Here is a 15,189-nt window from a genome sequence, read left to right on the forward strand (position 1 = left end):
GGCACTTGCCCTGCTAGGAGTGGCAGCAGGAATTGAGCTTGTTCAGCTTGGAGAAGAGGTGGACTCCCAGTGCCTAAGGGGAGGTTATAGAGAAGATGGAATTGACTCTTGGCAGTGACTAAATTGAAACAGGAGTGATTCAGATTAGATATAAGGAAAAGTCTTTCCCATGACTGGGTGCTGGAGAGGTTATGTGGTTTCTGTCTTCAGAGAATTTCAAGACCCAGCTGAATTAAATGCTGAGTAACCTGGGCTGATGTCACAGCTGAACCTACTTTGAGGAATAGTTTGTAGTAGACCCCTTCCAGCCTGAATTACTCTGTGTTTCTATGATTCTTGGTTGAATTTCCAGATTCCAGTACTGTGGATTTGTGCTGTGGAATGATCCTGCTTGAGAAGGGAGGTTGGACCAGATGACTCGCTGTGGTCCCTTCCTGACTGATTTTGTGATTCAACCTCTAGCTGGAAAGAGCACTGTCAGCAATTTGGTGGCAGTAGAGGGAGAACTTTCTCGTTTCTTTAAACAGTGAAGATTTACACCTCCTTCCTGAAGATAGTCTTCAGTGTTTAAACTAATCTCTTATTTTTTGTTGCAGTGGGCAAGGGGAGCACATGGTGGGTTATTTTGACTTATTAAAGGAAGAATAGTATTTCAGAGGAATTTACCTTATTTGCCAGCTGATGGTTAACCATATGGTTGTTGAAGTTGCATTTAAACCTTTAAATGTCTTTCAGGATTTATTTTTTTAAGTTATTTTAAAACAATTTTGTATTAAATAGAAGTATTGTATTTCTAGAGACTTGCCCTCAGTTTATTTTCATTTAGTTGTAAAAATAAGCTGTTCTTTCTAGTGGCAAGCTTGAGTCATCACATAACTATAAACAGAGACACTATACAAAGTTTAGGTAGCATGGACAGTTGTCTCTTCTCACGCTCCCTAATATACCACCATTTTCTAGCAGCGAATTCCAGAAATTAAATGGAAGAGGAAAAAACCCCATGTTTTTAGAAGTGGCAATGCATATGTAAAATGAGTGAAGATTATACTTTCTTCCCAGTATCCATTGCTTGACTGAGTCAGTTAAGTCTTATTTATATCAGAGGGAAAAGAGAAAGTTTGCAGCACTGCCACTGAAAGTATCACTGGATGACTCTTGTTTTCGAGGTCAAATTAAGTATTTACAATTGATGTTAGAAAGCCAGTGTATAATAAATAGACTAAAAGATTTTAATGGTCACTGGAGATGCCTGCTTTTACTCTCTGTGATTTTTCCTTTAAATAATGAAATATTTGTTGTAAACCAGGAAAAGTACTACAAAAAAGCATTATCTTAAACGTAGCTCAAGTCCTAAAGTATATTGTGTCATTTTCAAAAACTGATTATACTCATCTTTGTAGTCATACCTAAGACTTTTAAAACATTATTCAACTGAACAATTTTAAATTGGTTTTTTTTCTCTCTAGTTGTGGAACAACAATATGTCATCATCATATTGCTTCATTAAAATATTTGTTCGCTCTGAGCCATTGCTTATTTCTCTCCCCAAGTGCTGAAACGTGCTTATCTTGGTGATACTTTATAGTTTCCTTTAGGTACCTCTACATTTCACTCCTTTTGATAGGAATAATCTTTCTTTGAATGGCAAGTTGAATTTCATATGCACTGCAAATCAAGTAAAAAACATGAAGAGATCTCTAAAACTACTGCAAGTTTGTCACCACTTTCCTTCTGATAGTGTTAAGGCCTGATCTGTGCAAAAACCTAGTTCAAAAGCAGCTGTCTGAAGGTTCTTCAGATGCAGAATTCTTTGTAATGCCATCAAGCAAATTCAGCTTTCTTAGTTCTTTGTGCTCTCCAGGTTTTCCTTTCCTGGTACAGATTTGTGTGACTGCTGGGACAAACTATTACTTGTTTTACTAAGTGCTAATCCTACTGTTAGAGTTGTTTTTATATTATAATGCTAAAGAAGAAAGTTGTAAAATTATCCTGATGGTAAATTGTGTTGAGTGGATGGAACTGTTCTGTGTCCGGCCATGGTTTGTTCTACTTAGTACTGAGCTTGTCAGATCATCATGAGTAAAACATGTGCTTTATTTCTAAAAATACAACAGAAAGAGTTACTTTGTTTCATGTTTAGGTTTGGAGTCTTTTAGGAGGTAGATGTAAGAGACATTCAGCTTTAGGCTCTTAAATTAACATTTTCAAGTCTTATGTAAGATTAGTGCAATAAATATGATTAAAGGGTTTTTTTAATTTTTTTTTTTTATTTAAATTCTTACACTGAGGGAATATTGATATGAGCATAGGTGTCTAAAGCCATTTTAAACTCTCTGGAATATCATCTCTGGATTCTTGCAACCACTTTAAACCAGCCCATATTGTCCTGTGTTTTGTGCCTTACCTGCAGTCAGGTGTTTTCAAAATGTTGAGCTAATATGGTCCCAGACACTTGTGTTTGGATGCCTAAATTATTTAGAAAAACACTAAAATGAGGACAACCAGAAGAAATATTCATGCTTGAGCTTTGAAATACAAATGTAGCTTGTAATGGTCACTTACTGTAATAAACAGTTATAGAAATTGATTGCAGGAAACATTGGTTTGGTTTAACCCCAACTGGTAACTAAACACAACTGTTCGCTCACTACTCCCGATGGGATGGGGAAGAGAACTGGGATTAACAAACAAAGCAAAACAAGGAATTAATTCACCACTTCCCATGGGCAGGCAGGGGTTCAGAAATCTCCAGGACAGCTGGGCTTTATCACACATAAGGGTGACTTGGAAAGACAAAACATTTATCACTCCAAATGTCCCCCCTTCCCTCTTCTTTCCCCTCCAGTGTTATATGAGCACGATGACACATAATATGGGATATTGCTTTGATCAGTTGGGGTCAGTTGTCCTGGCTGTGTCACTTCCCAATTCCTTGTGCCCCCTCAGCCTCATTGCTGGTGGGGTGGTATGAGGAGCAGAAGAGCCCTTGGCTCTGTGTAAGCCCTGCTCAGCAGTAACAAAAACATCTCTAGGTTATCAACACTGTTTTCAGCACAAGTCCAAAACACAACCCTATACTGCCACTGTGAAGAAAATTAACTCCATCCCACCCCCAAACCGGTACAAACATAAACTTTTAACATTAAATTCTATTTTTTTATGTAATTACTTGCCTTATTAAAAAAAAAAATGCTTTGCCTTAGCATAGAATTTTTTTGTTTGTTTTTAAGCTTTCTTTATTGTCAGTATTGTAGATGCCAGAATAATTCTGATCTGAGTTATGGTCTGATATGAACCTGTGCATGTATCAGGTGAGGCTGTGGGCTGTCCATGAGACTTGGAGGATTATTATTTTCTATTTTGTTTTTCTTGTTCCATCTCTCCACAAAACATGCCAAGAAAAGGAGGGGTATGGGGGTGTCTACAGGATAGACTTAAAGTAAATGGAACTGAATTTGAAGAAGTTGGTTATATCAGGGTGTGTTGTTATATCACTTTTGTGGAAAGAACTATTAGAATTGAAATGAACTACACACAGGCATGATTAAAAAAATAGTAGTGTTGCATTTGGAGAGAACTGTGGTTGCCATGAGGATGCAGGCAGGCTTCATTTTGAAATAGTGTCTGTAGGTTGGTTGAAAAAATGGTTATTATTGGTAGAGCGGATGATGTCATCTGTTGTAGGTAGCTACATGAAATACTACCTCATTCTGAGGTTCTGTTTAGTTTCTGAGAAGTATTTTGTAAAGTACACTTGGTTTTGCAGATGATGGATAATTTGCCAGGTAGAAAATTGCCAAGTCTTAGAGAAGTTATTAAAGGGTCTATGTTTTTGCACCCATTATTCAGAGACACTTTTTGCCCTTTCTGGAATGCTAGAGGAAGTACAGATTCAAGTTCCCCATGTCCAAAGAATCCACTAGGAAAGCAGATTTCAGCCACTGAGATCCCAGGGTAGCTGTTTTGAAGAGCCTGTCATTGTTAGCAAGGCTCAAACGTGTTAGCAAGCACTGTGAACATTGCTCTTTAACTCTCTATGTGACTCCTTCTAGTATCTGCTTTTATTCCTATCTTGCTTAAAATAGAAATAATTTTAAATCCTACTTAAACATGAAAATACATTGCATTTGTTGTCAGTATCTAATAAGGTTAACATAGTGGAAGACAGTAGGCTTTTTTTCAGTTTTCTTAGACTGTGATTTTGCAGTTTTAGACTGCAATTGTATTTAGTAAATTTCTGTTCATAGAAAGTATGCTTTTCCTGAGGACTTCTGTAAAAGTTTTAGTAATAATAATATTGGCAACAGAAAATGAAAACCAGAACTGGTCAACAAGCAAGAAAGAAAAAACAGATGAAAGAGGATGAAAAAAGAATGAGTAATATCAGGATTGTTTTTAAGCTATGTGAAAGACATCAATGCGTAGTACAGTAGGAGAGGAGCATAATTTTTAAAGAGTTAAAGTAGAAGCGTATAATTCAAAATACTTAATATTCTGTCAAGTTACATAAACTGTAGTCTTGTTAAACTCATCTTTCCTTTGAAATACTAAAGGAGGTTGCTAAGGGGTGGGGGGGATGTCAAGTGAAATGGCTGCAATGATGTTATGCAACAGAGTTAATTTCGACCTACGCTCTGCTTCTCTGCAGAAGAAGTTGAAGAAGAGTCTGAAACTACAATTGAGGTTGATTTGACTGATAAACAGAAGCATCAGCTGAAGCACAGAGAGCTTTTCCTTTCTCGCCAGTATGAGTCCCTTCCAGCAACACATATCAGGTAAGAAGTAGTAGATACCATTTCTCTGCGTGTTCTGCTGGGATGGATTGCCTGCCAGTAGCCCACCTGCCTGAACACGTCAGCCTTTGTCCTGCAAAAGGGTATAATTGATCTTACCTGAGTTGTGTCAGATTGTCCCGTGAACTGCTTTACAAGCACCTTTGGTTTTTCCTTCTGTTACTTGATGTTTGAGCCTTAGAAGAGACAAGAGTCTCAGAGCTCTGGCTTGTCAATTAGAGCAACAGTTGATAATTTGGTATAAAATCAGTTTGTAACTACTTTGGGAGAGTTCTTTTTTTAATCTGCTGGCCAAAGGAACTTTGACCATTTTGTCTGGCCAGGGAAATTGCAGATGGGTTTGGAAAGGAGGTAGTGGCTCAATGATCAGATCTGCACTTTAGGGCTGCACACACTTTAAAGTAAAATTACCTCAGTTTACTTCAGTAACTGTGAAGAAGTCATGATTCTTTGGCTAAATGTTGCAAAAGCATTTCAAGTATCATTTTAAATTGCCCTAATGCTAAAGTAGAAAGAAGCTTGCTAAAGCTCAAAAAGGATTTGTTGACTTGTATCTGTAACTGATGCAAATACTCATGTCATCTCTGATTTAGTAGTCAAGAAAGATTTTCTTTTTTTTGTGTGTGTGTGTGTGTTGGTACGGGGGGATAATGAACCTAGAAATGGAAAAGAGCACAGTGACAAGGGGGAGTGTAGCTAAGTGTGAAACAAGGTTTCTTACATTACATTCTGAAGGAATTTTCATTTTCTCATTCCATCCAACTCCCATCAGCTATTTCAGGCCATAAATGTCTAGAAGCCACCAAAAAGAGGTATATATTATCCAGTAGGAGAAACACTTTATATGTATATATGTATTTTCTCTCTTATTGGCAGATGTGTTGCTTATCGCTCTCACTGACAACACGAAACCTGCAAGCTGGAAATTTTTGTCTTAATTTCCCATGCTTGATTCAGATACTTGTTCTGACTTTGAGAAAGTCGTTTAACTGTCAAATCTCTGCTGCTTCAACTATAGCATGGAGATAATAATCCTGTGCAGTTTCTTTTCCTTACTTTGACATTTAGATATTGAAATAAGGTATTCTCTTTGCAGAGGGAAGATTACATAGAAGAAGTATTGTAAAGGTCTTTTCACCTCACAACTCAGGGAGCAAATGCAACAGAGGTTCTCCAGCATATACTTCACAAAGAAGGCAAAAAACCATGTGAATTCATAGTACATGCTGCACAACACAGCAGGCATCTACTTTTCAGAACAGATGAATGTTGTAGGGCTGTACTGTCACGAGTTACTAAGACCTTTACCGATGAATTCTGGAACAAGCTTGATGTAGACTAATGGTGTTTTAACAAACTTAACTCTGTTTTAAAAGGAAACAAGAAGGAAAATGTGCTGCGAAGTATTTCTTATTTAGCTTTTTAACTTACTAATGTTCACATTTTGTGATTCTCAGTAGTTTTCATAACTTTTATCAGTTAACTTTTCCAGTAAATGTTGTAGAAATATTGTGAAGGTGGTACTCCTCTGTCTCCCATCAGTGCTCAAGAATATTCAAGGATGCAGATTTCGCAGCTTCTCTGTGAACAGTTTGATGACTGTTGTTGTGAAATTTTTTTCCCAGTCATCGATTTGGGATTTCACTGAAAGTCTGCTACGTTGTGTCCTATCACTGTGCTTCTCTGAAAGGAGCCTGGCTCCATCTTAGTTATCCATCTTTTTATTAGGTAATGGAACACAGCAGTAGAATTTCTCTGTTTAGTTCTTATACCTTAAGAGTGAACAAATCCAGTTTAATATAATCTGCAGACTTGTTAAAAGTGTATTCAGGTTATTAAAGATATTAAACTGTTGGTCCCAGGGTCAGAAACATGGGGATGGCCCCAGTTGCCAGATGGACTTAGTATCACTCATTACACTGAGGGTCCAGCTAGTTTTTTTCCAGCTTATTGTCTACTTACTTGGTCCATATGTTTCCAGTCTGGTTAAAGGACACTGGAACACAATGCAGGCCTTACTGAAGTCAGGGTGGATGACATTCTCTGACTGTCACTGGGCTACGAAGCCAGTTGTCTCCATATAGAAAGCAAGCAGATACTTGTGCAATAAAACTCTGCACAGCTCCATGTTGGGCCTTTGGTCTTGGCACCTGCAGTTTTAGCCCCTAGATAGGAACAATTGGATTTACAGGATAAAATAAATGGTATAGTGTTATAGAGATTGGTGGTTGAAAATCAGTTCTCTCAAGAGTAAGAACACAAAAAAATCAGTCCCTTTGGAAGGAAGAGGGGAAAGCCAAAGGTGATTTTAAGAGAATGGAGGAGGGGTTTTGCAGCTACAGGTCTTGAAATTTTACTGACATCTTCAGCCAAGAAAAGAAACTGAGTTTGGTTGCCTTTATGTTGCAATTTAGGGGAATAAAAGTATTTTACCTGGTATGGTTTTATTTAATTTTTACTAATACAGTTTTCCTGCTTTCATTTTGTCTTTCTTCTTTTCTTAACTTTGCTCTTTTTACATTTTTCAAACTGAATAGTAGAGGAAATTATACCTCTACCCCTCTAAAAAACTTTGTCACTGAGGTTACTTTTGTTCTAGTTCATGATTACAAATACGGTGATGTCTCATTTATATATACCTGGTGCTATTACTTCACAGTTGAGTTTCCTTGATGTTATTTTAGTAGGTTAGATTTCTTTGGTGTGTATGTCTAACTCTGAAGCTCTTTGGTCTGCAACTCTGAGCTTTGAATAATTCTGATGTAATTTGTTTGCTCTTGAATTACTGAAATACAGTTTCATTCCTTATTCTGATACTTTTTATTTTGCTATATACATTATATGTAACTCTTTTGATATGTAATTTGTTTTGTTAGAAATACTGGGACTTTTCAGACTTCATCTTGTTTCCCCTTTACATTAGGTGTCACTATGCCATTTCAGTACCTTTAGGGAGTGGCATTAGTTTTGGCATAGAAGAAAAATCCAGATTTAGAAAATAATTAGAAGCAGGTAGTGTAGTAGCAATTAAAAGACGGCAATGCTGCCTTGTGGACAGTGTTCTTGCCATGGAATGTGTTTAAGAAAGTGCAATTGTCTAGACCGGTGCAGCACTGTTCTGGAGTCATGGTGTGGGGTAGAGTACAAGCTGACGTACTGGTTTGGGGATCAAAGACAGGGTTTGTTACCTTGGTGCCTACTTGTCAAGTTATAAGTGAAACTGTTGCCTCTCCTGTCTGCTCAAATGTGTGAGGTCAGTTAACACCCCTCCAGTGGATTATCTCCTTCCTTCCTAATCCCTGCACGTTACAGATGCAGTTTTGCCAGGCTCTGTAATCCCCATATGTCCTTGTAACAGTTATACTGCCAGCCAGACTCACTGAGCCACTCTCCTTCGCTAATGTCATGTGGTGAATGCTCCCAGGATTTGTGCAGGTGGCTCCTATAAGCAATGCCAGTCCCAGAGAGGGGCTGAGTTGAGCCAGTGCTGTGTACTTTAACTTGGCATTTCAGAGATTTGATTTGAGCATTACCAAGTACAGCATTTTGGAAAGGCATGAGAAGGCACTGGGGGGGGAAATGGTGAAAGTTATCAGAAAGTTGAAATTGTTTGCCAGTGTTGTAAAATTCATCATAAAACTTAGCACATGGTAAAAATGGGTCCTTTGTATAAAAATCTGCAAATGGTTATCTTGTTGGAGATTCACTGAGTTATCTGACTTCTGACATGGGCTTTAAATTTACTTTTCATTCTTAAGCTCTTAAGAGTTAAAAGGTGTTAAACATGTTTAGATTGTTATGAAAGATTTACATTAACTTCTGAGATCCTTTGTAACTGCTCTTAAATTTAATACATATATGAGTTGTGTAGAAGAATTTATTTATCCAACAGAGTTCATCTTACCATTTTCATTATCTTTGCTTAGTTCTTGTTTGCTAATAACTGTGTTTCAGTCTTGGGGTTGTGGGTTTTTTTATGTTGGTTAATTATTATTATTTTTATTATAATACTTTTAAGTGTTTGGAAGCATACATAGTCCAAACATTCTCAGATATCATAATAAAATCAGGCGATCTTTTGGGCTGCTTTATACTGCAAGAACAATCCCCACCCACCTAAAAATTTTAAAAAATATATTTCTTTTTGAATTTATGCAAAATAAAAAGGCTCATATACAGCTTATTTGACTAAAGTCAAAAGAGCTTGAGAACGGAGAAGAGTTTCAGGCTGACAGCCATTTGTAAACAGGAAAGAGGATTTCAAATATAATTATTATATAATTATATTTGGTTGCTCTTATATTGGTAATTTAGTTGATACAATTGTCTGGGGTTTTGTTAGGGTTAAAGAATAAGCTACTAGTTTGTCAAAAGCCTTTCTGAGTTACAGTGGGGTTACAAATATTTATCTTAAGGAAATAAAAATTAAATTTGCTAAATTTAATTTACTGAATTACTTCTTTCAACAACATTTCTGGTAAATTAGAAAATAGGCTTTTAAGAGTCCTATCCTGGGACCAAAAAGAGTGGTATTGTAATGACCTCTTCCGTTGTTCTTTTATCTGATTCAGGCCACACACTTATGTGCAGGGACTATTGATGTGATCCCAAGTGTTTGTTCTTGCATTAAATTGTATGTTGCAGAGAGAAGTCCATGCTTGGTTGAAAAATTTTCAAGTGGTGGATAATTTACCATAATCTTTAAAGTTTTATCAGTTGCTAATTATGTGTGTTTGCACCACTCTGCTTTTTCTTTTTTCTTCTTAGAAACTGTTTGCACTGAGTACTTTTTTGCTTTTCTTGGGCACAATGCTGAAATTCTTGCTGAGCTTGATTTCTGGACTCATCATGGCTCCATATGATACCTGTGCATTATGTGGATGTATGTTATTATGGGGATTGTTCAAATAACTAGTAAATCTACACCCTAATATTTAATAGGGGATTTTTATTCAAATTGCCCTTGCATGGACTAAGTATCTCTTAGGCTCTTGGAGGATTATATTTGTTGCTTGACATAAGCAGCAAATTCAAATTTTCTATATACCTATGACTTTTAATTCAGAAGAGCTTTCTGACCATTGATTCTGAAATCTGCTCATACATACCCTTTATTTAAAAAACTAACAAACAAAAGATAAAAAACAAAAAAGAAACCTCCAAACTATCTTAAGATGCTCTTGGCATGGTTTATTACTTCTGTTCCAACACAGAAAGGACTTCATGAGCCCTTTAAAGATTGTGATTGCATAAGGTAATTTTATTAAAAGCCGATTAATATGATTGTGGAGAATGTGAATATTGTTTCAGAATGCCTGTGCATATGTGACACTAGAGAGTGTCCAAATAGTCTGATCATAAGAAGAGTTCTTTAATTTTTATTAAGAAATTTGGAGCCTCTGCATATTCTTACATGTAAGAATAAAAAAAAAGTGGACTTAAACTTCCAAAGTATCAAGCTATAAGAATCTTTGTTTCCCTTTTTTGACATTATTGTGATCTGTAATGCAGTCTAGAACACAGTGTCTTTTTTTTTTTTGGTTTTGGTTGGTTGATGATTTTTTTTTTTTGGTGTATTTTATTTTGGGGTTTCTGGGGTTTTTTTGATTGTTAAATAATACCCTTGCTCCTGGGTAGATTAAAGTAACTTTGATGGGCACCACTTTGTAGACGTCTCAAAAAAAGCAGCATGAGAATGTGTAGTTCATAAGAACATGCTGTGCTTACAAACTGTAAGAGTGTGATGCTTTTTAAATGTGTTGTAAATGACTCAGTTTTATCATGCAGCTTTCTTTTTTGCTGTTCTTTCTTCTTCATGATCTCATCAGGACTCACTAATATTGATACCTCAAACTACTAAGGTATAGAGAAGTAGTTTTTTTCTGAATGTGGGATTCCTTTACTAAAATGCAACAAATGATCCAAAGCTCAAGACAGATAAGTCAGATAAGCCTTATAAGCCTGATTTATTTTTTGGCATAAATCAGACTGGATAAGGAGTGAATTTGTTTTGCATAGACATGTGCTTACCTGATCATTTGGATTGTTGAGCAAAGTCTTCTTCCATTCTGGATTGAGTTTGTTTGGGGCACAGGGACTTTTGAAGCATATCTGACTTTTTTTTCCCTTTTTTTTCTTTTCCAATAGAATTAGAAATAGTCTGACAGGAACTAAGATGAAAATTCAGTCTAGACCAGAATCCTGTTTTCAGATGTGGTCAACAATCAGTACTAGTAACAGTGTAAGAAAAAGTGTATTTATTGGTGGAAGACTGTTACTTAAATACCTGAAAATCAGTATATATTTCCCTGTGGTGATACAATTGCAAAGCAAGAGCCTTTCATAAGATGCAAAAGTTTTAAGTTCAGTTGCACGGAGTGATTTGCATTGGTTCTGACCTGGGGGACCTTCCAATGGACTTGATGATCTTAAAGATCTTTTACAACCTGAATGGTTTCCTGATTGTATGAAAAATCATTCTTAACCAGCCTTCTCTGTTTTTGTTCAATTTATGTGCATCGGCGCTGCTGTGCTAAAATGTAACATTTTTACTTTTTAACATGAATTAATCCCTAAAGAAAAAATATCAATTACATAAGTTTCCTACAATAGTGTATAGAAGGTACACATATACAGTTATGCTTGTTTTGAGATGTTGAAATATGTAGTTTTACTGTGCCCACACCAAGAAAATATTTACCTTTTAATTACTTTTCAATCCATGTCAGTTGTGCACAATTTCTCCAAGAGACTGTCTGTAAATCCTACCAATTTGGAGTGCTCAAGATCAGTACTCCAGCTCTAATCAAGATTAAAACTCTGAATTTTTTGACTAAAACCCACATGTATTGTAAAAACCCTGGGCCATCTGTATGATCTATGCATATGTTTAGATGCCAGGCATTTACTAGTTCATTTAGATGTGCATAAAACAATTTGCTGTTCATTCTGGTTTTAGTTTTATTTGATCAAGAGTGTGTTAATCAGGTAATATCAAGTTTATTGGTTTATCTTGTGGCCGCAGATACACAATCTTGTACTCTTTAGGAGATTGGTATCATTTTGTCAGACACAGATCCCAGTAGCAGTCACCAATCAGATGGTTTCTGTTAGTTGTTTTTTTTTCCTCATGTTTGAAATGGCCCTGTAAATGAACAGAGGCAATTAAGTATGAATCAATACAATGCAAATATTTTTTGTCAATTCTAGGTATTGATTGAATATTTGAAACGTCAAACTGTAGTTAAGGATCTGTTGCAGATTTAAATCACTCTGATGATGCTGTTATTTTCTTATGTGTTATGCAATAGCTTGCTCCCCAGTTGTTAATCTCTTTGTTATCTTGAGAACTCGAAATTTGCTCTAAAGACATTGGTATATGTCTGTTGGCATAATTTTGTGCCCCTTAAACTGTGTTCCAAAGTAAAATACACAAGTACTCTTAGTACTGACTTCCCATAACTGGGGAATCAATTCGATATAATTAGTAGAAGCTCTTTGGACTCCACAGTTCCTACTCTGTTGTTTGGTGATCGTCATTGCAATTTAGCATGCTTGTAAGGGATCAAGACTTGGCTAAAAGCGGATGTTTGATTGGAAATCTTTAAAACACTTTCTCATTTAAGACAGTTCATGAAAACCTTTGTTATTGAAGGTAGCTACCTCCTCCTTTACTCAATATCTGTACCTTTTGTTATGCCTCTTTTTGCTTCATGCTGAATATGGGAAAGGTTACTCCCAAGTTCTACTCCTGCATGTGCTTCTTTCTATCCCTCTTCTGTATGCATCTTCTTTTTAGTTTAATCTCTGATTGTCACAGAAGTAACAGCATATGCTAATATCAAATCAGATTTTTCTCACAAGCATAATATTTCCTAATATTCTTTCCTGATATTTTATTTTCAGACTGTCTAGTTAGTGACTCATGCTTCTGTGTTCCAAATCTCAGCTGAGAGACTAACATTTCTTGGTGCAGATCATCAAGATACAATTGTATATCTGTACAAAATTTCCCAACGTAATTCTGTCATTCAGGAGGGCAATTAATTGTTATTTCCAAGTCTGTAGGGGCATGCTTGCGTATGTTTTTTTCTTTCTTCTGCTTGTATCTGAACAACCAGTGCGTATCAAGTTTCATTGACTTGGTGAGAACCCAGAGCAATGAGTTCTGAGAATTCTTGTACTGCATCAGTGTCATTCAGGCTGCATCTACATTCCAGTAGGAGACTTGCATGGCATGATACTGTTCCCATGACATTGCCTTTTCCAGTCCTATCACTTGTACTGGTTGACAAGCAGTAAGTGTTATGTTTCTTTATGTAATTTTTTTTTTGCATGCCTCCTGTTCCAGAAAAATCTAAGATTTATATGTTGCGAGCTGTCTTACTCATCTGATGAAAACATAAAGAAATAGTCTGCAAGAACAGCAGAACAGCAATTGTAGACGTTTCCACTGGTTTAAAAGTTGGGGCTGTGCTGAAACAGACAGGGACTTCAAAAGATGAAGCAGTTGCTGTTATTTTAAGTAATTTTGATAGTTTTAAACTACAAGTGTTCGCATCAGCTTTTTAAAAATTTGGTAAAGACTTTAATCTGTATTTCTGATTACTTTAAGGAAAAACTCATTACAGAACAATTACCCAGACAGTGCAAAAATTTAAGTGTATTTTCTGGACAGTTTGGTGCTTTGCTCTAGGTTATTTAAACAGGCTATATTGAAATCTTTTCATAACATTGTTTTGTATAATAGCCTTGGTACAACTATTTTCATGCTACTTAAATTCTTGAGCTGGTTATCTTCATCTTTTATCTTCATTGGAACAGATTAGTAAGGCCAGTCTTGTACTTCTCTGTTCTAAATATTGATTGTTGTCACAGTCTTTTCTGAAATATGTTCCTACATCTTTTTCATTTCTCTTTTGGATCTCACTGAAATGTGTCACATTTTTGTCTTTAGTTTTCAAGGTTTATTAGGTCCTATCTCTGCTTACTCTCCTTGAAATCTCTCCTTCAGGACTCGCATACTAAATGACATCTCACATGGAGTGTTGGTTTCCATTAACTCCTTATTGAATTGCCCAAGACAGTGTTACCTGTGAGGGTCTCACAAAGCTGCCATTTACTTTTTAGAATTTATTTTTATTCTCCTTTTCTTTGTTCCACAGTAAACAGCTCCTCCTGCCCTCCATGAAAAATAGTCCCTAAAACATGGAGGGGGCTTGGAAATAAATCCTTATGTTCACTGCACTGAGACTTCTATCTACCACAATGATCAGAGTGTCTTACCATTTCCTTATAATCTTCATGTTAGCGTCTCTGTGCTTTGCAGTTTTGGTTGTAGATGATTTGTATTTTGGTTTTGGGACTGTATGGTGCTGACTTTCTTTCCAAGGCTTTTGAAGAAATCCTTTCCTACAAAATCTTTAAGGCACTTTTTCCAAAGTCAATTTTTTTGGGAGAATGTGTGGTCTCATTTATATATTGGAACAGAAGGGCTTCCCTGCGGTACAGAAGTACGTTGTAGGCACGGAGAAATAGCTTATCAGGCATCCCTTAGCTCATGGCTGTAAATGTTCAGGAATTGTCAACCCATGGTTGGTGTCACCTGAAACAGACAAAAAAAAATTGACAAGCAGACAAGAGCTCCTAACAAATAAGAGTGAAGGAAGGTGTAGCATATGAAAAGAGCTTTCACATGATTAATGTTTTAAAGAAAAAAGTTATGAGTTGTGGATCTGGTTACTAGGACAGGAGAAGCAATTGAATCCTGAGTGGTTTGTAGGATAGAGGCTGGTAATACCATGAACATATATATAGGCAAGCTTTGTTGTCCCCTTTTATTAGTGCAAGACCTCTAAATTACTTTTTGTTGCTGGCTGATTTAATAATATTAAATCACCCAGCAACAGTTTTATTGGCATTGTTGTCAGCTCAATGGAATAACTTTTTTTTGTGATCAGTTTAAATATGAAATACATCTAAGAGCAGAAAGAATCCTGAAGGCACAACTTAGTCTCATCAGAATTAAATTGTAAGTGAAAACATACAAGCTAATTTATTTCTGTTGTTTACTGTTATTTGTGCATTGCTGAGGTTGCTGAAATTTTCCCTCAACATTCATACAAGATAAATTTTACCTAAATCTGTGGGAAGTAAAAAATTTTCTGAATATTTTTAGTTTGAGAAAGAGGTCAAAACCAGACATGTCATCTTAACGTCACTGAGACCTTCTGATGCTATTTACTAGTAATTCATCCAGATGATACCAGTTAAGTCAAGAATGCTGCTTGGTGGAGGAATACAGCTTAAAGCAGAGAATCAGTCGCATAAGAGGAAGGTTTCTTATGTGAAAAAACAGTAGACAGCTCTCCACTTACAGGTTTGTTTTTTTTTTTTT

The 15,189-nt window shown here is 36.2% G+C and overlaps 1 protein-coding gene across 4 annotated transcripts in view; it reads left to right on the forward strand.

The window, feature by feature from the left end:
- MTA3 (metastasis associated 1 family member 3) overlaps positions 1-15,189 on the forward strand; it is a 133,145-nt gene that overhangs the window by 18,986 nt on the left and 98,970 nt on the right. For all 4 annotated transcript variants that reach the window (XM_017811765.1, XM_017811763.1, XM_017811764.1 and 1 more), the window contains exon 4: positions 4,649-4,775. In XM_017811765.1, the coding sequence (XP_017667254.1) occupies positions 4,649-4,775 (127 nt within the window). The remainder of the gene's footprint in view (positions 1-4,648; positions 4,776-15,189) is intronic.

The sequence above is a fragment of the Lepidothrix coronata genome, unplaced genomic scaffold, assembly GCF_001604755.1.
Source record: "Lepidothrix coronata isolate B3197 unplaced genomic scaffold, Lepidothrix_coronata-1.0 Scaffold33, whole genome shotgun sequence".
In the NCBI taxonomy this organism is placed as follows: Eukaryota; Metazoa; Chordata; class Aves; order Passeriformes; family Pipridae; genus Lepidothrix; species Lepidothrix coronata.